The sequence below is a fragment of the Oratosquilla oratoria genome, chromosome 2 (assembly GCF_046742065.1).
Source record: "Oratosquilla oratoria isolate Oo_2021 chromosome 2, ASM4674206v1, whole genome shotgun sequence".
In the NCBI taxonomy this organism is placed as follows: Eukaryota; Metazoa; Arthropoda; class Malacostraca; order Stomatopoda; family Squillidae; genus Oratosquilla; species Oratosquilla oratoria.
Genome location: NC_134778.1, coordinates 16361382 through 16385817, shown reverse-complemented (window position 1 = coordinate 16385817; position 24436 = coordinate 16361382). Strand labels below are relative to the sequence as shown.

General features: G+C 37.5%; 1 protein-coding gene across 1 annotated transcript in view; it reads left to right on the top strand.

The window, feature by feature from the left end:
* The window catches only part of LOC143037295 ((Lyso)-N-acylphosphatidylethanolamine lipase-like), a 37239-nt gene extending 17367 nt beyond the window's left edge, over positions 1 to 19872 (top strand). The window contains exons 5-8 of the mRNA XM_076205431.1: positions 1567 to 1721; positions 2993 to 3110; positions 9137 to 9323; positions 9611 to 19872. Coding sequence (XP_076061546.1) covers positions 1567 to 1721; positions 2993 to 3110; positions 9137 to 9323; positions 9611 to 9841 — 691 coding nt within the window. The 3' untranslated portion in view covers positions 9842 to 19872. The remainder of the gene's footprint in view (positions 1 to 1566; positions 1722 to 2992; positions 3111 to 9136; positions 9324 to 9610) is intronic.
* Positions 19873 to 24436: the final 4564 nt, after the last annotated feature.

Below are 24436 nucleotides of genomic sequence, written 5' to 3'. Positions count from 1 at the left end.
GGGGGTTCCGCATATATTGAACTATTGAACCTATGGGAAAAAGGGGGATACGTTCTCAACTCGGATTGCGCTGATCCTGAAAACATAATAGGAGGGTTATAGAACAGAGTGAGTGAGCAAAGCGAGCATGATATTCTGCAACATTAACACTCTCTGACATGTAAGTATTAACCTCGGGAAAAGACGCTACCGTAAACATCACTTATTTCGCCAAGCGTATTTTCTTCAGCTGTTTGAAAAATCAGTCTGTTTACAATTCACATTTCAGACTGCTTGCTACGCTTAAACTGACTGTTGATGTGCTCTGGAGATACACAGGCAGGCTTACTGCTTAGAGTTTATCCAGTGCGGAGAATAAACGATAATTCTTGCAGAGTGAAAATTGACGAAATTAATTGGGGCAGTAATAAGTATCAAAAATTAATTTGTTTGTGAAAAAAAAACTAATTTGTGTATCAAAAAAGCTTAATTACCTGCAGAAAGACAATGGTTTGGCCTATGAAACAGGAAGGATGCCTAAGATGATGCCGTCTGTACAGCTGCCGGTGTTGTTGTTGTGATAACGCCGCAGTGATGCCAGCTCTACCTAGCTGATGCAGCCAGTGTTACCACACGGCTTTATGCGCACCAACTTCAAATATATAATAGGTATTTTGAAAAAAATAATCGGCCGCGACTATTTTTATTTATTTATTTTTTTTAGGTCAAATCGCATATCTTCGAATATATCCCCGCACATATCGAAAAGTGGTGCAAATTCTTGAATCGCATATACGCGAATTCGCATATATCGAAGTCGCATATATCGAGAACTACCTGTATATATACATATATATACACATATATATATATACATATATATATATACATACACACACACAATATAGTGTGCAAACACCATACAAGAATTTAAGAACAAACTAGATGCTGAGAAATAGAAAGACAGGTCACTACGAGCATAGCTCCCCTTCTTGTATAATACCGCTAGGTAAACACACACACATGACTCTGGAACAAAGAAGAGAAAGAGGTGAGTTGCTGACCATCTGCAGAATTATGAAAGGTGTAGAAGTCCTTGATAGAGACGACTTACTAAATTGGGATAAGAGAAACACAAGAGGACATAGAAAGAAACTCAAAAAGGACAGTTATAGAAGAGACATAAAAAAAAACAAAAAAAACAGCTTTTCCCCACAGAGTGGTGGATGTATGTAACATACTAGACAAAACAATAGTGTGTGCAAAAACAATACACGAATTTAAGAGCAAATTAGATACGGCAAGATACAGAGACAGGATGCCACAAGTGTTGCTACCCTTCCCGTAAGATATAACTAAGTAAATACATGCATACATACACACATACACACATACACATATACATACACACATACATACATACACACATACATCTGCCACACCAAGTTCTTAAACCACTCCACTTCATCCAGACTCTAACACTAAACTCACCTCCAACTTTCCATCCTCACTCTTTTTACATCTCATCACCTTGTTGTTTTCTTCTTTCACTTCTGTTTAACAGCTTCTTGTTAATTTCTTCTGCAGAATTCATCATTTAATTCTTGCGGACCCTTGGGGTTTTCCTGAGCGTCCTCTTGATGTTGCCGAACGTTATAATTTGCCAATCTGGGTCCGTGCCATTGGAGCTGTACTGAGACCCTTCAATCCTCTGTTTATTGTCCGTTCTGCTGGACCTTGGGGTAAGTTTGATTCATCTACTTCTGTTGATACATTGTAACAAGTTGTTATTGTGGTCATTCCCTAGACTGTCTGGCCAAGCAGTCTCAAGTGTGATGAGTAGGTTGGGGTGGGTGAAGGAAGACAGAAGTTTTGGTCCAAGTTTGTTCCTGACTTGTTTCACATGAGGGTCTTTATGTGACACAAGTCAGGATGAATATTTGATTAATGTTCTTAGTCTTTTTTTCAACCTCCTCTACCTTGTTCACTTATATGTGACAGGGACTATTGATAGGTACCAACAAGGGATGGTCCTGCAAGATGGATGTCAGAATCTTCTCCATGCTCTTCTGCAACAACTTCATCTCCATCTGGAGGGGCTGACACTTAATCACTGGACTAAGCCCAAGATATCTCAGCTTTAACTGTATTTCCTTCTTTATCACACAAATTGTTGTTATGGACTTCTATCCTTGTGTTGACAGTTTTGCACCGCTGTTGTGCATTTTCACATAAAGAGAGCCAGGTACTAGAAACTGCTCCCCTTCTCCTATTGCTGTAAGCTGGTGATGTAGAAACAGTCCCACACTAATAAAACACAATGGCTGTGTTGTGTTAGTGTGGGGGTGTCTCATTATCACTGGCTGAAAGTAGTAGGATGGGAGGGGAGCACTCGTCAGTTGTCAGCTCTCTTAATGTGAAATAGTGGAATAAACTAGAGTTGAAGTGGGTAGAAAGAGATCCTGGCCCCAGTACAGAGACAATGTGTCAGGCCCTCAGAGATCCATTTCAAGATAGAGCTGAGGGGAGCGATGGGTTTTGAAAATGGGCAGCATGGAAATTATTCTTTCTGTCACTCATCCAACACCTGTTTGTTGCCACTTTAATCTTAACTGCTTGTGGATGAAGAGTCATCCATGGCCCCCGCCCACTGATTAAGTCAGAATCATTGTAGCAAGACACAGCACCTCCAAAGCAGGACTCATTGTTCTATACATAGGATAGGAGAATCCTCACTCCTTTCACTCCCATCACACGCATCCCTTTCACTCTTTCCCACACTGGTAATGGGTGTAAATCATAATAAATTGACACCACTGCCAGTTACCTCAAGGTTACAGGTCCTCTGTGAGAGAGGCTGGGGGGCAACAGATTAATTGATTGATCGAATCACAAGAAATGTCTATTGCCATCCTTGAGCAACTTGTGGATCATTCTGGTGGTCGTTGTCAGCTAAGGGTCTCCTGGAAGAGAGACCTAGGGCAACAGATTAATTAAGTATCTTTTGTTTCAGGACCAAAGCTATTAGAGAAAGCCAGGCCAGATCTGGTACGAAAGTTCCAGGGCGTGATACCAGATGCACACGAGACAATACCCAACTACCTGTACCACTGTAATGCACAAACACCAAGGTAGGTAGTGTCAGACATACCATTGGAGCCCAATCTAATCTTCATTTTAGATGTTGGTTCAGCTTTAGATAGTAACTTCTGTGTTCAATCCCTCTGTGTGGCCCTACCCTCTCCTTCCTCCCTTTCTCTCTCTCTCTCTCCCTTTTCTCTTTTTTTTTTTCTTTCTTTTGCTTTTGTGTTTTCTTTCTTTCATTTTCTCATTCTTTTTCTTTCTCATTCTTTCTTTATTATATGTTTGTGTTTCTCTATTTCTTTTTTAAGTAGTAAGACACATCATACATATTCAAACCCATCAGATAAACCTCCCATCTTGGCCCCTCATGAATGAAAGACCAACCTTGCCCCCCACCACACTACTCAGGTCAAAAGCATTGCAGTGAAACATCCTACTTCCATAGCATGGCCCAACGGCCAGAGCTGGTATACCCCCCACTGCTTCATTATAAGGTGACCCCCTATCCTCACCCTCTTAGGAATCTAAGGAGTAGGTGAGAACATCTTTATAACACATACTATTATTACTACTGTATGTGTTTTTTTTTTTTTTTATTATTATTATATCACTGTTGAACAGCCAGGGCGCCATAACGCAAGGATGCGTTATGTCGCCCTGGCTGTTCAACTTATACATGGATGGGGTGGTGCGAGAGGTAAATGCAAGGGTAGTGGGTCAGGGATTGGAGATGGTTAAAGAAAATGGAGAAAAGTGGGAGGTGAGCCAGCTGTTGTTTGCGGACGACACTGCACTTGTAGCAGGATCGGAGGAGGGATTGAGGAAGTTGGTGACAGAGTTTGGGAGAGTGTGTGATAGAAGAAAGCTGAAGATAAATGTGGGTAAAAGTAAGGTGATGAGATGTACAAGGGGTGAAAGTGGCAGTAGTCTGGAAGTGAGCATTAAGGGAGAGCGACTGGAGGAAGTGGATAGTTTTAGATACTTGGGTGCAAATGTGGCAGGAAAAGGTGGAGTGAAGGTGGAGGTAGAATGTAGATTGAGAGAAGCGAGTAAATGCCTTGGTGGATTAAAAAGTGTAATGAGGAATAGACATTTGGGAATGGATGCTAAGAGGAGACTATATTTACCTAGTTGTATTTACCTAGTTGTATTTTGCGGGAAGGGGAGCTATGCTCGTGTTGTCCCGCCTTTGTATCTTGCAGTGTCTAGTTTGTTTTTAAACTCATGAATGGTTTTTGCGCATACTATTTCATTGTCCAGTTTGTTCCAAGTGTCCAAAACTCTATGAGGAAAACTGTTTTTCTTCAGTTCTCTTCTATAGCTATGTTTTTTTATTTTCTTTCCATGTCCTCTTGTGTTTCTTTTGTCCCAGTTAAGTAAGTTCACACTATCGAGTACCTCTGTGCCTTTCATGATTCTGTAGATGGTCAATAGGTCACCTCTCTCTCTTCTTTGCTCCAGTGTCGGTAACTCCAGTTTAGCCAATCTCTCTTCGTATGATAGGTTTGCAAGTGCAGGTGCCATTTTTGTAGCTGCTCTTTGGATTCTTTCTATTTTCTTTATATTCTTTTTGGTACTGGGGGACCACAATGTCGCTGCATACTCTAATCTAGGCCTTATCAATGTAACCAATATTTTTTTCATCATGTCTTCGTCCAAGTATGTAAACGCCACTTTTATTGATCTTAGCAAGTTGTAAGTCTCCCCGACAATTTTGTTAATCTGTATATCATAGGACAAGTCGTTCGTGATAATTACTCCCAAATCTTTTTCGGATCCTACTTTCTTTACTTCTTTGGTTCCAATTGTATATTTTCCTGATATTCTGTTTTTGCTTTTTCCAAACTCCATTATGCTACACTTCTTCGTATTAAAGTCCACTTCCCATTTCTGACTCCAGTTCCATACCCTATTTAGGTCTTCTTGCAGTGCTTCACAGTCCTCATCAGTTTCTATTTTCCTTAGCAGTTTGGCGTCATCGGCAAAGAAGCTCATGTAGCAGTTCACGTCCTCATCCATGTCATTCATATAGATAGCAAACATTATTGGTGCCAGCACAGATCCTTGCGGTACTCCACTGATCACCTCTTTCCAGTCTGAATATTTTTCTCTGAGCACTACTCTCATCTTTCTACCAGTCAGAAAGTCCTCTATCCATTTTAGTAGGTTTCCCTGTATTCCTCCTATGTGTTCCAGTTTTTTTAGTAGTTTTCTGTGTGGTACTTTGTCAAAGGCTTTTTGCAAGTCTAGGAATGCACAATCAGCCCATCCATTTCTTTCTTGCACTATGTCTATTAGTCTTGAGTAAAAGCATATTAAGTTTGTGGAGCATGATCTTCCTTGTCTGAATCCGAATTGTCTTGGGTTTAATATGTCATTGTCTTCCAGACGCTTTACCCATCTATTCTTGATTATTTTCTCACAAATTTTGGCAATGGTGCTTGTTAGAGATACTGGCCTATAGTTGGTGGGTTCTTCTTTGTTTCCTCCTTTGTGTATTGGTACAATGTTAGCGTTTTTCCAGTCCTCGGGTATCTTTCCTTCTTTGAGTGAGCTGTTTATTAAGATGTGTATTTTGTCTGTTAGTTCTTCTTTGCACTCCTTTAGAATCCAATTTGCAATACCGTCCGGGCCATGTGATTTTCTGACATCCAGCCTTGATAAATGTTCTGATATTTCCTTTAGTGATGCTGTAAACTCATTCATGAGGGGAGATTTCTTGTTTTTGTCTATGTCACAATTCGGTATTTTCTCTCTGGTGAAAACAGATTTAAAGTGATTGTTCATGACTTCGGCCATCTCTAAATCTTCTGTGTATTCTATGTTTCCTTGGCATAGTTTCACCAATTCCTGTTTGTTTTTAAGTTTACCATTCACATACCGATAGAATAGTTTGGGTTGCTCTTTGCATTTGTCTATAATATCCTTCTCATGGTTCCTTTTCTCCTCTCTTCTCACATTAACATACTCATTTCTATAGTTAACATAAATTTGCCATTTGCTTTGTTTTTTGTCTTTTCTCCACTTTTTCCAAGCTTTGTCCCTTCTGTCTTTTGCCTCACTGCATCTTTTGTTGAACCAACATTTAATGTACTCTCTCTCTCGCTTTTGTCTTGGTACATGCCTGTTTACCCCTTCATTGTAGTTTTCCATCAATATATTCCATTTCTCTTCCACTGCTGTTTCTTCCCTGTAAAATATTTCCCAGTTTGCACTCCGGAAGAATGTCTTTAGTTTTGTAAAGTCTGTTTTGTTGTACCTCAGTCTTCCTTTCCTATGCTTTTCGTTCCTCTCTATGTCTATTTCTTCCTTTAGTATAGTTTCGATGAGTACATGGTCACTCTTTCCAATTGGTGTCTCATACTGGACTTTATGCACTATTTCAGGCTCTGTTGTAAATATTAGATCTAGTTTCGATGGCTCTTCATTATTTCTGTACCTTGTGTTTTCATGGACCCATTGGGTCATTGTGTACTCCATGGTCATATCTAGCAGTACATTGCCCCACGAGTCCTCTCCTCCTTGCACTGTCATGCTGTCCCAACAAATTTCTTTGCAATTGAAGTCCCCCATAACTACCAGATTACCCTTACCCATTAGTATCTCATTGAGTGATTTTCTTGTGTCATCTAGCATTTTTTTATGTTCAATTTCTTTCCAAGCGCTTGTTTTTGGAGGCACATAAGTCACCACAAACTTTCTACTTTTCATATTCTTGCCTTCGACTTTTATCATGATCAATTCAGCATTACCTTTGCCCTCTGCAATTTTTGTCACCTTTAGGTCTTTCTTGGCCAAGAACATGATTCCCCCTCCCTGTTTCTTGTCCCTGTTTTTTATCCAGTAGTTGTATAAACCTTGTCCGATAACAGTGGATGGTATTTCACCTCTTAGTTTAGTCTCTACAATTCCCATTATGTCTGGTTTTGCTTCTAACAGATAATCATTGAGTTCGTTCAGTCCCGAAATTAGTCCGTCAATGTTGGTATAGGCCACTTTTAATTTTCTTCCTTCTCCCTGGTTTCTTCTTCCCTTGTTTTGTTCGTTTTGAAGCGCCATTGTCTTAATCTCAAGTCTATTACTCTCCACTGGAATTCTTTGCATTCTGTCTCTGATCTTTTCAAGTTTTTTTCCTTTGCTTCTTCTCTTAGCGCCCTTTCTTTTTCTAATTCCTCAGTACTCATTTCTCTTTTTATCCATATCTTATTGTATTTTTCACTCTTTGCCAAGTTACCTACTTTTTCAAATATGTCTTCTACTACCACTTGTGACCTTAGTTTTATCTTTAGAGGTCGATTCCTATCCTTAGTATAGCGACCAATTCTGTAAGTCTCTTCTAAGTCTGTGCCTGAATCACTATCTCCCCCCTGAATTTCATTAAGGATTTCTACTGCTGTCTCTTTTTCTTCTTTTTCTCTCATGTACCTCGCCAATCCTTGTTTTTCTTTAAGCCCATAAACCACAATACATTTCTTCCTATCTACTGTGTCCCTGACCCAATTTGCTTTTTCGTTAATCACTTGAATGATTGTGTCTTTTGCATTATCTTGCATTTGCTGCTTGACTATTTCTTTGAAAGCAATTTCTTTATTTTCAATATTTTCTTTCCACTTCTTAATTTCCTGGATACTGTCCCCACCTAAGTTTTCTTCGATCTTTTGTGTCAATTCTTGGAATTTGTTGTTCACTTCCTGCTTTAGATTTTCGCTATTATTATCATTAGTTTTCTTCTTTTCATTATCATTCTTCAGTTCATTTATGTCTCTTTTCATTTCTTTAATTTCGTTTGTAAGATCCAAGTTAGCTTTTTTCAGGTCAGAAATTTCATGGTTAGTCTTAGATAAACAATCAATTAAACCAATGACCTCTTTTCTTAAGTCCATGATTTCATTTTCCCACCGAGTCCTATTTTTGCTCATCTCTCTCTCTATCTCTAATAATCTACTTAAGTTCTTTCTTTCGTACTTACCAAACCCTAAGAAATCATTGTCGTAACACGTGGTGCTTTGTTTATTGTTTACATCGCGGTTCAGTGGATTGCCTCCAGATGGCTCTGATTCGCAACTGGCTTTCGAGTCGTTTTCATTCATTTTTGCTAATTTCGAGTTAACACAATTAACTAGCACTGCATAGATACCATTTCGGGCACTCACGTTCACTCCCCACCCCTACAGTACAAACCAGGTTTTCCTTTTTCGTCGTAAATCCTCTTCTTCTTGGTCGCGCGACGACGAGCGGTGTTGCTTCGATGAGCGTGTGTGTGCCAACAGCACTGTATGGGGTAGAAACATGGAACATAAGAGAGGAAGAGAGAGGGAGTTTGAATGTGTTTGAGATGAGGTGTCTGAGAAGTATGATGGGGGCTACTAGGCTAGATAGAGTGAGAAATGAGGAGGTGAGGAGGATAATAGGGGTGGAAAGGGGGTTGATGAAAGAGTATTAGGATGGTTTGGACGCATGGAAAGAATGAGTGAAGAAAGACTAGTAAAAGAGGTATGGAGGGCAGATGTGGAGGGAGTGAACATGAAGGGATGTTGAGGTGGATGGATGGGGTGAAGGGGGCTTTAGGGAAGAGGGGAATGTCTGTTGAGGAAGGACGGGAGAGGACAGAAGACAGTGGTAAATGGAGAATGGTTGTATATGGATGATGTTGTGATGCATGAGGTGGAATGGGCAGGGGGGTGGGTGGGTGAGGTAGTATGTGTGAGCAATTTTTTACGCAGCCCGAAGGGATTTCTTCCTGTCTTCTCCTTTATGCATGGGGGTACGGAGAGGGGGGGTCGCCAATTTAATGAAGCGGCCTTGCTGTGGATGTGCTGTGTCTTGCGACACTGCTTCTGACCCAGGGCAGTGGACAAGGTGCAGTGATGACCTGTCATCCAGGAGGTGCTAAGATGAGAGGGAGGGTAGAGGGGTGTGGAGTGTATTCAGGGATGGAATGGGTGGGAATGATTTTATGCCTTTTCCTTTTTGGCTACTTCTCTTGTAAGGGGGAAAAGCCTTGGTATATATATGTATGTATATCACTGATTATTTTTTTTTTTTTTTTTTTTTTTTTTTTTTTTTTTTGTAGCGGTGAGTCTGCCTTCCACACACTGATGTCTGGTTTTGGCTGGGCCAAGTACCCTATGATTCACCGAATGGATTCCCTGAAGCAAGATGTCCCCATCACTCTGATCTATGGAGCTCGGTCTTGGGTTGATCGAGACCCAGGTTTCCAGATTCAGTATATGCGCAAGGACTCTTATGTCAACGTGGAGGTAATGTTTATATTTTGTGTATATCTATATATTCCTTTTTAGGTGAGGGGGCTAGTGGTTGAATGGATTAGAGTGTTAGCATCAGAAGGTAAAAAGCTAAAATGATAGATATTTGTCTTACTAGTCAACATATGATGGCAGTTCATTAAATTCCACGCTACAAAGCCCTCTGTGAGGGGTACTGTCCTAGCCTCCCGATAGTGGGGGAGTGTGCATCATCATCATATCATCATCATCATCATCATCATCACCACTACTAATTGAGGTCATGTCCCTTCTTTCTGCAGATAATTAAAGGAGCTGGGCATCATGTTTATGCTGATAAAGCAGATGAATTTAATAAATTGGTCAACATAATTGGGACCTATGTGGATGAGGGATACCTGCCAGAACTGAAAAAAACTTACCGTGAGGCAGAACCAACAAAACAAGACTTTGCTTCAAAACTAAACGACATGATAAATGTGAGAAATCAGGGGAGTCCTGAGGAACACAATAAAAATGAAGAAGCTGAGTAGTGACCTGGTACCTGGTTTTGTATGTTTCTACTTTTGTAATGGATGAAAGGTTATGCAAACATGTATACATGGTGGATATGTTTTCAAAGTAAATGTTAATTTAGTGTTCAAAATGAACATTCACAGATATACACATGTTGATTATATTTGTGTGATGTTTCAATATGCAATATTGTTATTTGAGTGATTTTATATAAGGTCTCAAATGATGGTGGAGGAATGTCTAGCAAAAGCAGTGAAAAGCATTACCAAAACTGGGTTATAAACTTGACCCTCAGAAAGAAGAGTTTACAAGAGTATAGTTGGCCAGAGTGCAAAAAGTCCTTGTGATGGGTTTAAAGGTTAATGCATTTGTCTTAGGAAGAGAAGCTGGTATCTCAGGGAACTGTAACAAATTTATAAATACAGAGGTTATGTCCCTCAGTCATTGGGTGAGACAAGAAGGCTGAAATTCAAAGTGCAGTAGAAAATGGCTGAAGAGGATGTCAAGACATCCAGCCTTCCAAAGAAGACATTAGAAAATAGAATTAAACATTAATAGAAGTGCTATGCATGTTAAACATAAAAGACTTAAGAAAAAATATTACAGTGATTTGGAGGTGAACTAAGGTGCAATCGATGAAAAACTACAATTGTAGCATCAGTTTTGCATTTGACAATTGTAAATCTGGTGTGTGTGGATATATATATATATATATGTATATATGAAGTGGCCTTGCTGTGGATGTGCTGTGTCTTGCTACATTGCTTCTGATCCAGGGCAGTGGGTGAGATGCAGGGATGACCCGTCATCCAGGAGGAGCCAAAATAAGAGTGAGGGAAGAGGGTAGAGGGGAGTGGAGTATGTAGGGGATGGAATGGTTGGAAGTGGAATTTATGCCTTTGTTTTTTGGCTACCTACATATATACATACATTTATGTATAGTACTGTAACTATCATGGTAAAAATTTGATCACCGTTTCCAGTGTCCAATTTGATCACCGTTTCCAGAGCTCTTTCACTTCTCTTGTCAGGCACTCCTTTCTCCAGATTTTGTGCCTGTGGCTATGCATGAGTATCTGTATATGTGTGTGTGTGTGTATGTGTGTATATATATATATGTATATATATATATAATATATATATATATATATATATATATATATATATATATATTAGTATAGTACTGGTCATCACTAGTGGTAGTTGGAATTATGAAAATGGGGAGGGCTGCAAGAATAGATAATAGTGTCAAAATTCACAACATTCTTCACACTGTTTCCCATTGATACAATGACCGTAGATGTGTGAAATGTGTGATTTGACATTGTTCTCAAGTGTTTTGCAGTTTCTACTTTTCATACCATGACATGCCACAGGTTATCAATCTGTATGGATACAGAATTAGATGTATAGTATATGTTTTATTCATTTAATGGATCTATAGTTGTGGATAAAGAAAGCTTAAATGATATAATTGAACTTGTTGCTTAAAGCAACTTGAGATATGCGAGTGGAAATATAATCCATTTGAGTTATTTTTTCCAGGACTTCCTGGGAATATTTAGCAAAGCTTAGAATTTATTTGGCTTCTCTGAAGCAATGAATTATGAAAAATTCTGCAAATGCTTTTTCAAATTAATGTTAGAAATGAATAGGATTCATTTTTGTTTTGATGTTGGACCTCTTACTTCATGTACCATTAGTTGAATTCATATTTATATTTAGGGCCTTTATCTTTCATAGCCTTGCTGTCCATCTTGGATTCCGTGTCACTCTTATATGTCTTAGTCATACCATAGTATAGGTCTCAGACTACAGAATACAACTCTTTTTCAGCGAACACAATACACTTAATGTATCACCGATTCATGCAGATCATTACTTGACAACTATGTAAATCTGGTGTGTGTGTGTGTGTGTAATTTCTTTTATATATTTTTTTATCTATTTATTTATTTTGTTTTATTTTTTTCAATGCATGACAAGGTGCTTTCCTCTAGTGGAGAGAGTGTGTCTGGTTCCTGTGTCGTGACTGCCTCTTTCTTAAGTGATCATACATCAAGTAAAAGTTTATGAAAGTAACCACCCAGGTAGGCACCCAATCCATCACCATTGTCTCGAGTTAGACACAGCTTATTGGATGTAACCATTTTCCACGTAGGTCAGTATATACTGTTCACCACATAGATGTTTTAATAGTACTAGTACAATTTAGTCGTTGTTTTAGAGTGAATACTAAGATACTATGCATTTCTGTATGCATGTATATGTATGAAATATGGAATCGGTAGTGGTTAACTGCCTGTGGTGGTAATTCAAGATGGATATCAAAGGGAATCATCTCTCTGCCACTTACCTTGAAAATTTGTTAATACCCTCACCATCTTCAAGTGCAGCACTGAAGAACTGGTACTTGACATCAGAACCAAGTACAGCTTCAGTTATGCTCCACATTTTCTCATAAAGCCATGAGGTAGTAATTGCTCTCCCCTTCCACCTACCAGTTGGTGGAGTGGAAATAGATCTACGTTATTCAGTGAATCAGTCTGTTGACCCAAGACTCCTTTACAAGAGACCCATAGCTGCAAGGTAACAAATCACTAATATCTCAAGAAGCAAAGTCCAACATTCCTTCCCAGTGGTATCCATGGAAAAGCCCAAGAATAGTATTTGGTCTGTGGAACTTCCGAGGTTTTATAGTTATTAATATGAAATATCATTAAATCCCTTTGTGCTGCGTCAAAATAGCATTCACACTTACTCCCTTCCACCATCCCACACCCAGTCCCTTCCATGCATCACAGCATCATCCATACACAACCATTCTCCATTCACCCCTATCTTCTGTCTTCTCCCTTCCTTCCTCAACAGACATTCCCCTCTTTCCTAATGCCCCTTTTACCCCATTCATCCATCTCATTCTCGTTTGCCCTCTCACGTTCACTCCTTCCACCTCTGCCTTCCATTCCTCTTTCATTATTCTTTCTTCATTTATTCTTTCCATGTGTCCGAACCATCCCAATACTCTTTCATCTACCCTATCTCCCAACTCCCTTTCCACCTCCACTCTCCTCCATGGATGATAACAATTGTTGCATAAGTTTCATACATACACACATACCTTTTCCCCACATAAAGGGGCTGGCTAGGTCAAAGCAAACACACAACATACACCCACACCTACACTTATGGGAAATTCACAACCCCATTGTACCTAGCATCAGTCTTTGGACTCTCCCATAAAACTGTCTGGGAAGAAATGCTGGGCTCTTGTCTGTGCAGTGTTAATTTTGGTCTATTTCAGTGACACTGGCTAACAGGAGGAGAGTCACAGTGAGCTTTTTATAAAAAAGTATTGTGAGTTGGTACTAATCTGGCCTTTCCTTTAGGGCCCATGATCATTAATTAACAGAGAACAAAGTAAGGATGTGTGATATTGCCCTCAGTAGTGTGCAGGGATGACCCATCATCCAGGAGGATCCAAGATAAGAGGGAGGGAGGGGGGTGGATGGGAGTGGAGCGTGTGGGGATGGAATGGTTGGGAGTGTTTTTTATGCCTTTGTTTTTTTGGCTACCTCCCTTGTAAGGGGGGAAAAGCCTTTGGTATATGTATGTATATAGTACTAAATGTATTAACAACCAGTAAATGTGAGCAACTGCCAAATTGTTCATGTCAGGTAATTTTACAAATATCCATCATATAAAGACTAAATACTTATATCTGGTATCATCAGCATTGTCTTCAGTGAAGTACTGCAAAATGGAATTATATTTTTATGTTACATTTACACCTTAATGGTATGAAAGAACAATCATAATTTTTGCTATGTATAAAAATTTTTACGTCTACTAATTGATGTAAACTATGGTTAATTGAAATAGTGTTTTCAGAAACTGCTGGGAGGGAGTGGGTGCGACAGTACTGCAAAGATATCATGACAAGTTTATCAGTGTTCTGCATATGCTCAGCATTCCCTGTACTTGATAATGGACCACTAGAAGAGGATTCTGAATAAGAAATAATTATTTTTGTTGTTTAGTAAGATAAGGAAAAAGCAGTATGATGTGGCAAATACCACATTGGTTACATGGTCAACTACTAATATGCATTTGTGATTAATGGGTGCTCATCTCCTATTTCATTACATCACACCTCTTGTCAAGATGATTTTCACAGCAGAACAAAATTATCAAGAATCAGAATTAGATATATGATCAATCAATCAATTAGATATAAGAAGAGGTGACATACCTGACCAGAGATGAATAAAATCTAGGTGTACCCAGAATAAAAAGAAATATCTTCCCATGAAAGAAGAGATTGATGAAGATAAGTTTTCTCCCTTCCAATATCTATCAAGGGGTTCTTCAAAGACTAAAAGAGTCTGGTACTAGTCAGAATAGGAGTAAAACTGCCCCCCACAAAGTACATAATGGATTGATATTTCAAAGGGAATAGATATGATGATAATTAGTAAAACTACCCCCCACAAAGTACATAATGGATTGATATTTCAAGGGGAATAGATGTGATTATAATCATAATTGTTATGCCAATGTTTATCTCCTGTGCTATGAGGGGGAGAAGTCAGGAGTGGAGGATGTTTGAGGCTGAATGACAGTAATCGAGTTTGTAGTAAGGATATTGTACCAATTTAAATTCCCTGATTCAGAAAGTCCTATGTAAAGAGGCATCACCTTAGCCCTCTCTATGTGGGGGAGTTCATAATATTAACCACTTCGGTATGATGACGCCTACGTAGATGTCATGAGGCGTGAAGGGGGGTACATGAGGGTGCTGGCATTGGCATCTTGATTATATATTTATTTTTGTAATTGTACATGAGTTACCCCTGGATTCTGTGAACTGGTTTGATCATGTTTTCAGTTTATTATTATTCAGAGTAAAAGAAAATGAGTAATACAGCAGTGACTTTATATTTTATAATGCGAGTAGTGTGATGAATTATACATATGACTAGTGATGCAAAGAAAAATTATTGGATTTTTTTTTTTTTTTTTACACTGCCAAAGTTGCTCAGATATTAATATTGAGTAGATAAAAACAGGTGCAACTTTGGCAGTATTAAAAAAGTAAAAGTTAATTTTTTTTATTACAATTACAATTTTTTTTTTTTTTGCATCACTATTTATGGCAGCTGATGCTGCAAAAGTTTGATTCATACTGAAGTGGTTAAATGGAATCATAACGACTATCACTATCACCAGGATTAGGTAGAGTGCAACCAACAGGGCTCTAAACCCTTTTGCTATAGTGGGACCCTTTACACTTTTATTATTTACTGCTAAGTGATTTATTCATTTGAGGGAATAGGCTTTGAACAAAATTGGTCTTTGGCAATGAAAGCAAGTTTTTCCTTCACCATGATAAAATCTGTAGTTTAAGAGGTTGAGACTTCCTGTTGAAGTGCCCCTACCTCTTTCAATAACATAGAAAGGTACTTAGTCCAACTTATCCTCTTCATATTGCTATTGGAGAGTATCATGACTGTTTGAAAATGGCAAATGATAACAAAAAGGTCCAAGGAGACACCATGTGAAAACAATGCTTTTATTCCTGGTATGATGTTCTCATATGCTATTTCAGATCACATGAAGAATCGTCACCCCAGGCATTGACAGAGTGAGTATTCTTCACGTGGGCTATCCTAGGGTGACAGTTCTTCATGTGGGCCATCCTGGGTTTATGATTATTCGGTTGTAAATGAAGCGGCCTTGCTGTGGATGTACTGTGTCTTGCGACACTGCTTCTGACCCAGGGCGGTGGGCGGGGTGCAGGGATGACCCGTCATCCAGGAGGTGCTCAGATGAGAGGAAGGGTGGGAGGGGTGTGGAGTGTATTTGGGGATGAAATGGGTGGGAGTGTTTTTATGCCTTTCCCTTTTTGGCTACCTCCCTTGGAAGGGGGAAAAAGCCTTGGTATATGTATGTATGTATAAGTTGATAATAAGCATAACTCTCATTCAGCTTAACCTGATCTTTATTACACTGTTGATATTCGGCCCACTGGGGTGGCAGTTCTTCAGGTGGGATCTCATGGGGTGATGATTCTTCATGTGGGCATTCTGGGGGTGACAATTCTTCATATGACCCATTATTTCATCTGACAGGATTCTAACTATGCATGAAATTTGATGTGCATAGGAGTCTACAGTACCTTAGTATGGTCTTGTTATGTCTTGTTATGTATGTATACATTCAAATATGCTCATTGGTATGAGTAGCATGTGATGTGCACTCCATTACTAAATGGACCATGGGTGAACTTCTTTCTCAGTTTGCGTACATATATGCACTTGTAGTTTCTAATATATGCAAGAGTGGTTGACCATATACCCAGTGGGATTGTAAAAGAATGGCATGGAAGTCTACAATACTTACAATCTATGTGATCACTCACCCATTTGTTAAATCCTACAATTTTTGTGATTATTCATCTATATATAAAACCCTATAATTTTTGTGATTACATTTTTATATTCTTGTGTTATGGGTATTGGGAGTATCTGATGTGCACTGTTTGAAGTAGGGCTGTGAATGAACTTTACTTGTGATTGTGAGCACATACATAAATAAAATTTTAATTTGTGCAAGGAAATATGGAAGGGAGAGACTAGTTTGGCTGTGCCATACTTTTCCTTTTTCCTTCTTTCCATCCTTGAAGGTGCTAAAATGGCAGGAGTGGGTCCGTTGTTGTGGATGATTGCTATGACTTGGGCAGCCCACCTTATGAAGGGGATTGCAGCCTTGCGTATGTATGTATATGTTTTTAATAATGAGAACAGCAGTGGAAAAATGAGAGAAGTGGCCCTTTTTGTCAAGTTGATTTCACTGAGCAGTGAGTGAGGTTCATGCAGATAAGAAGAGGAAGAATATATACCAGAACATATATATATGTACATGCATACACATATGCATGTTTATTTTTTCTGACTTGTTATAATGTTACCAATGACTCAATATACCTAAATCCATACACTTGACTCCTAAGTAACCTTGGTTTAAGTGATTTTGGAGTTAAGGGACTCTGTATTCAAAATGTCCATGGCGTGACAATTGACTTTATGAATATAGAGTCCAAAAAGTCTATAAATTGAGTTTAAATACAGTAAGTCCTCGTTATACGGTACATATGCATTCCTGAAAACCTTACCGCAAATTGAAATTACCATATACCGAACCCATTATAACATGTAATAGGATATGGCAGACGTACCTTCTCCCTGCTCTTTCCTTTTCAAAACATGAGCGGATACCATCTGTGAATTTTTCTTATCGTAAATACAATCGATGGTAGTAATTACCAAATACCATAACTGTGAATTTACCGGATAAAGAATTACCATATAAGGAGGACTCACTGTATATACTTGTATAGCACATGCATTTATTTTTTATTTTTTATTTTTTTTAGGAATAGTCAGTAGTGCCAGATTAGCCGTTGTTCTTATAGAAGAGAATAAATAGAACAATAGTGGTTTTATCCTCAGGTAACCATGAATCTATAATGATTTCAGATGCCTGTAAACCTTTATCATTTAGTTATTTATTCTTACTTCAGGATTGATTTTTCTGTACAGTCATATTAATCCATAAATGTGCAGAAATTCATCATAGATTATCATGGTCACATGTAGCATTTGCTAGAACAAAGTTATTAAAGATGACATTATGACTTTAATGGATTAATGTACTATGGATATGCTGCAGGCCTTCTGGAAGAAAGACCAGGAATGTGGATAGGAGTGGTTTGAATTATATTAAACTTTTTTTTTTATGTACAGATTGGCCTCTCATTAACGGACTAAAAGGGGGGTAACGGTGTCTGTTGATGTGAATTATCTGTTGATTTGGAGTGGTTTTTGGGTGGCATAGTGATTGCACAGCACTAAACAACAGCACCGAAAACAGAGCAAAAACACCGCAAACACAGCTAATTAACGAGAGGTCAATCATAAACAAAAGTGAGCATAGGTACAAGTAATTGTTTAAAATCACTTTTCAAGTATATAAGTCATACTTGAAAGCTAATTTCTCAACATTATGAACAATTTTGTAATATTGATTTTAATCTTGAAGTGTAAGTGTACTATAAACAGTTCTCAACTTAAGATTATTTCCAGAGTTGGACAAATAAATAGGAAAAAATTAGCTTACATTGGTTAAACATGTGTCTGCAACCAAAGCACCTTTGGTTGATGTGTTTACAGTCAGATAAAATTTCACCAATAACCACTGGAAGTTAAACTGGAATTTTGTGTTTACATTGCAAGATTTAAGCCCAACATACCATGTCAGTGCACTACACTATGCTCTGCTTCTGTGTGGCCAAGAATAGTCTAGCTCACTTCATGGCAACATCTTCAGCTGGACCTGCTGCCATAGAGTAACTTTTCTCGGACCTGGTCAAAGAGTATACAGACGCTCCTCAACTTACGTTTTAGTTACGTTCCGAACGGCCGAACGTAAGTTGAAAATGAACGTAAGTTGTTACTGTACCATACATCCGTAAATTCTAATACCGTATCTTATAAAACACCCCTAAATCATTAATTATACACATAACATTGTAAAATGATAACATTAATTTCAAATAAATTAAATTCAAGCAACATAAATTGAGATGGTGGAGGAGGAGGAGGCAAGGCACGTTCAGTCTGTCATTTGTGCCATGTAAACAGTGGATGCAGCGTCATGCGTAAGTATTGTTTGAACTACGGAGAGCGCGCTAAACTAAAAAATTCACTAAAAAAATTTTTTACAATTTTTTTTTGTACAGTCAGTTCAAACGTAAAATCGAAAAAAATGTAAAACGAATGAACGTAAGTAGAGGAGCGTCTGTAGTAGGTCTGGTATTGAGCCTATTTCTAGAGTATGGTTTTGGTTTGACTTTCAGTGGCATTAAGTGAATGCCACCTGTCCCAGTTATGAGAACAGTTATAGAAAATATGATGGGTACGATATGAACAGATATAGAAAATATACACATTCTGGTGTAAATTTTCTCACAGTTTTGAGTGAAGTAGTAAAAATTTGATGGTAGGGTTTCATGGAATCTTGTCTTTGAAAAAAAAATTGAAAGAAGCATTACTTAAAACTTTCAATCACTGACATCAAGCAGATTTTATTCTGATGAGTAACTTGATTTAATTAAGCTGAGGGATGGCTACAGTGCAACAGACACAAATCACAAGGAATGCATGAGAGACAGATTTACAGAAAAGACACTACATCTTCTGAAGATGTCTTAATAGATGAGAATGTTTGGTTAACCATTATTTAATTTCCAAGTGGTTATCTTGCAAGATGACCACAGTATGGAAGGCAGGTTAGGGTTGTTATTGTTGGTCAACACTCAGTGACCAGAGGTTATTACTCAAGAATTACAGAGGAAACTAGTCACCCCCTTAGATGCAGATAATGACTGAACAAAATAGTTCAGGATTAGTCAGAATAAAGTTAATGAAATGTGTCACTGCTACAGGGTTAACTTCATAAATCTCTCCCTCAGCTGGAGGTAATTGTATGGCATTAGGGAAAGAAAATCTGGAAAGCTCTGTCCACACAAGTATACAGTGTCTTTAGACAAACAGAATTTGTTATTCAAGGTAGCTTGATTCCCTTCATGTAGGTTCCTGCCTTCAACTGAATTAAATCATTAAAGTACATCAGGATTGAAGTGCTGAACTCAATGACAGGAATATTCCATTAACTGAATAAATTAATTTTATGATGACCATAGAATTTATGATATATTATTTTACTTTATTTTTTTTATTATTATCTTTTAGGGGGTGGTAATGAAAGTAGTTGTGCATGAATGATGGAGATCTTCAACTGAATAAAAATGTCTTTTAGGAGGTGAAGGAAATAAAAATATAATTAGGCAGTCACCATAGTTTATGGGGTCATAATAATGACCAGGCATTATTAGAAATGTAATAGAAATTTTGAGTATTTTCTTTTCTTCTGATTATATCATGACAATTATGCAGATGATTATGAAATATATAGTTTATTGCATACATATTTTATTTTAGTAATTACATCCTAAGTAAATATAAGGATCAGTGGAGTAAAGAAATTAATCTTTTTCTAACTTCTTACTAAGGGTGGAGGGAAGTGGGAGGTGTTTGCAGATGACATTGCACTTGTAACCGAGTTGGAGAATATACTGAAGGTGTTAGTAGTGGAGTTGGGGATTATATACAAGAGGAAGAGCTGAAAGTGTACATGGGGAAAAACAAGATGTAAAGTGTGATGGTGGTGGCAGTGGACTGGAAGTGGTGGTGGTAGTGAATTGGAGGTGAGGGGGTGACAGACTGGAGTAAGTGGAGAGGAAGATCAAGAACGAGGCCACGAGGGGAATGGATGGGGGTGAAGGGGTACTGAATGCAAGAAAAATGTATTTTGAGCAAGGAAGAGTACAAAAGGTATGAATGGAGAATGGTATATTTTTGTTCCATATATATATATATTTTTTCCCATATATTTTTTGAGTGGTAGGAGGGGGAGCTTGCCTTGTAATGAGACAGTGGAAGTAAACCACCTGCGTATACAAACTGAGGATGGGGTGAATGGATATAACTAATTATACTTAATTCCATAAGTGAGAGTTGTGGTACTCGAGAGCAACAGGTTGGGATCGATGCCATACAGTATATATAATGTAGGTATATAATTTCATCAAATTCCTTCTCAAGAGATGCAATACCACACTAGCACGACTGCATTTGAATCACCATCCGGCACTAAGACAGTACCGACACGAAAGTATCGACATTCCCAAAAAGTAGGAGCACATCGAGAAAAACAAAAGGGGGCAAAGGAAGGTCACAGGTGGATGAAAACTGGAGATATTGCATACATTCGATCGATGAGTTACTGTTCTTGAGAGTATAAATAGAATTTACAGGGTAACACGAAGTTTTATGCTAATATGTACAGTGAAGATGTGTACAAAATAGCATATATAAATTTACAAATACAAACTGATGTCTGCGGATTACCTAGTTGGCATTGACGCTTGACGTCTAAACGTAGACTGGTGAAAAAATACCGTTGTGCTCGAGAGCAACAGGTTGGGGTCGATAGCATTTAATGTAGCGTGCACCTATGCAGGTTGTTTTTTGTGAGTACTAGGAATCTCGATTTCTTTTTTCAAATATTCACGGTCCACGTTTTACTCTCTCGCATGCATGTTTTTTTGTCACACACACACACTTTCGTCGGATGGACGGCGAAGATTGGAGTTCCGAAGAAAAATAAAAATTTACGTGGATCTCAACGTCAAGGAAGTACCTTACAGGGAAGGGGAAAGCTCGTGGTGTAGTGGTAAAGTGAGAAAAAAGGAGAAGGGGAGGGATTACTGAAGGAATTGGAAGGAAATGAGGAAGGGGAGGACTTGGTCCAGGAGGCCAGGCGTCTTGTAAACAAGCGGAGAACTGAGGATTTTGGAGAAGGGATTAACAAAAATGCAAAGATTAGAAATATAGATAAGAGCAGCAGCACAATGGAAGGTCAAGATAATAATTTCCAGGGATTTAATGAGGGGGGGGAGGATACTAATCTCCCCCGATTAGCAAGACTAGAGGACAAACTTGAAAAAATGACTAACATTGGGAGAGTAGGTTCGGTAACATAGCAAAGATTGCGCAGAGAGTTGAAAAATTGGAAGAACTAGAGAAGGTGAACAAAAACTTATATAAAGAAATAGAAGAATTAAAAAGACAGTTAAATGAAGTAAAAGATGAGAATGAGGAATTAAAGAGGAATAATAAAGACAATAAAGAGGCCATAGCAAAAGAAGCACAGGGTTGGAAAAAAATAAAAGAAAACAGTAAAGTTGCATTTACTGACATAATAAAACAGCAAATGAAAGAAACTGAAGACTCAGTTATTAAAGTGATGAGACAGAAGGAGAATATGGTAAGAGACTTAGCAGATAAAAAGAAATGTATAATTATATTAGGAATGGAAGAGAAGTATAACCTAAATAGAACCACAAGAATCAAAGAGGAAAAAGAAAAAGTAAGCAGTTTACTAGAATTAGTTCAGGAAGATAAACCTGAAATCATGAAACAAATTGAAGAGATGTATAGACTCAGAAAGTATAGTACAGATAAGACCAGACCAATTAAGATTAAATTCAGGTCACAAAAAAACAGGGAATCTAGCAGCAAGTGAACAATATAAAAAGGTATGGATAAAAAGAGAAATGAATAGAGAGGAAAAAATGAAAAGACAAGAAGCTAAGAAAAAAAAAAAACGAGAACAGAACAGAGACAGAAAAAGATAAATTCTATTGGAGAGTAGTGAATATGAAAATGAGGAGATGGGCCATACCGGAGAAAAACAAAGGGGAAACAGAAAATACAATGGAAGTAGCAGAAAATTAAGAGTGTCTTACACAAATATAGATGGATTAATAACAGGATTGAATGAACTGAATGATTATCTGAAGGAAAAAGAACCGGACATAATGGGAATTGTAGAGACAAAATTAAAAGGTCCACTACCACCCAACAGTGTAGGACATGATGCATATAATTATTGGATTAGAAACAGAGAGACAAAACAAGGGGGTGGAGTTATGTTCCTGACTAAGAAAGATATAAACGTGAGGAGTGTCACATATGGAAAGAATACAGTAGAGATGATTATGATCGAAGTGGAAGACAGAGATAAGAAGAGCAGAAAGTTTGTAAACTATGTGCCTCCAAAAACAGCCTCGTGGGAAGAGAGTGAACATAAAAGTATGTTAGAAGACACAAGGATAACATTAAATAAGATCATGGAAGATGGAGGAAGAATAGTTATAATGGGCGACTTAAATTGCAAAGAAGTCTGCTGGGAAGAGATGACAGTAAAGGGTGGAGACGACTCATAGGGAAATGTTCTACTCGAGATGATTATTGACCATACAATGACACAATGGATACAAGAGAACACTTGGTATAGAAATGAAGAAGAACCATCGAGACTAGACCTAATAATCACATCTGAACCTAAAATTGTAGAAAAGATTGAATATAAGACACCAATAAGTAAAAGTGACCACATATTGATTGAACTGGAACTAAACGAGGAAAAATATATGAAAAAAATGAACAATATAGAAAAGGAAGAATGTTGTATGAAAAAACAAATTTTGATAAGATAAGAGAATTCTTTCAAAAAGAAAACCGGGAAAGAATATACAAAGAAGAAACAACAGTGGAAGAGAAATGGAATATTTTGACAAAAAATTATAAAAAAGGAGTGGAAAAGTATTTCCCAAAGACAAAAATAAGAAAAAGAATATATAAAGTGCTTGTACAACAAAAGTTGTAGGGAGTTAAAAGACAAAAGAGATAAAAGCTTGGACCAAATGGAAGAAAGACAAAAGACCTGAAAAAAATGGAAAACATATACTTATTATAGAAATGAATATGTGCAAGTGTGCAGAGAGGAAAAGAGAAAATATGAAAAAGATGTCATAGAAAAATGTAAAGATCAACCAGAACTATTTTACAGATTTGTTAACAACAAACTGAAAAACAAACAAGATTTAGAGAAATTAAGACAAGGAGGATTTGAATACACAGAGGAAATAGAAATGGCGGAAATTATGAACAAGCATTTTAAATCAGTGTTTACAAGGGAGAACATACAACCTGTGGAGATCGAATGGAAAGAGAAAGTCACCCCCCATAAAAGAAATAGAAGTAACAAAGAATGAAATAATGAAAAACTTGAGTAATCTTAATGTCAGAAAATCGCATGGACCAGATGAAATAGCAAACTGGATTTTGAAAGAATGCAGGAATGAACTGGCAGACAAAATACATAGCATAATAAACAGTTCCTTGAAAGAAGGAAAAGTTCCAAAAGATTAGAAAAAAAAGCAAATATAGCACCTATATATAAAGAAAACCCTACCAACTATAGACCAGTCTCTCTAACAAGTACAATAGCAAATATTTGTGAAAGAATTGTCAAAAGGAGATGTTATCCCACAATATTTAAGATCTATAAAAAATCTATTTAAATCAAATCTGATTTAAATTAAGAAAAAAATAGATTTATTTTTTAATTTTTTTAAAAAATAAAAAAAAAAAAAAAAAAAAAAATCCAACCCTGGCGTCTACTAGCCTTATACAATAATACATGTTAAGTCCGGCTAAAATTGGCATTTCAAAGAATAACAGTGCCTTAAAAATAGTTTCTTATTTCATTATAAATGTTTATGTTAACTTATATTGCATTGAATAAGTTAGTAGTTGATATATTTGTCCTATATACAATGTCATGTTTCTAGTTTTGATATATTTGTCCAATATAAAATGTTAGGTTACAAAGAAAGCAATGGCCTCCGCTAGCGGACCCAGGGATCTGGGTGCGCACGTCCTGTGTAATAGTAGTCCTTGATATATATATATATATATATATATATATATATATATATATATATATATATATATATATATATATATATATATATATATATATATATTCACAGAAACCACTTGGAAAATAAAAGAAATGAATACCGAACGTTTTCGTCTATTCAAGATATCATCAGGGTACAAAGGATACAAAAAAATGACCAA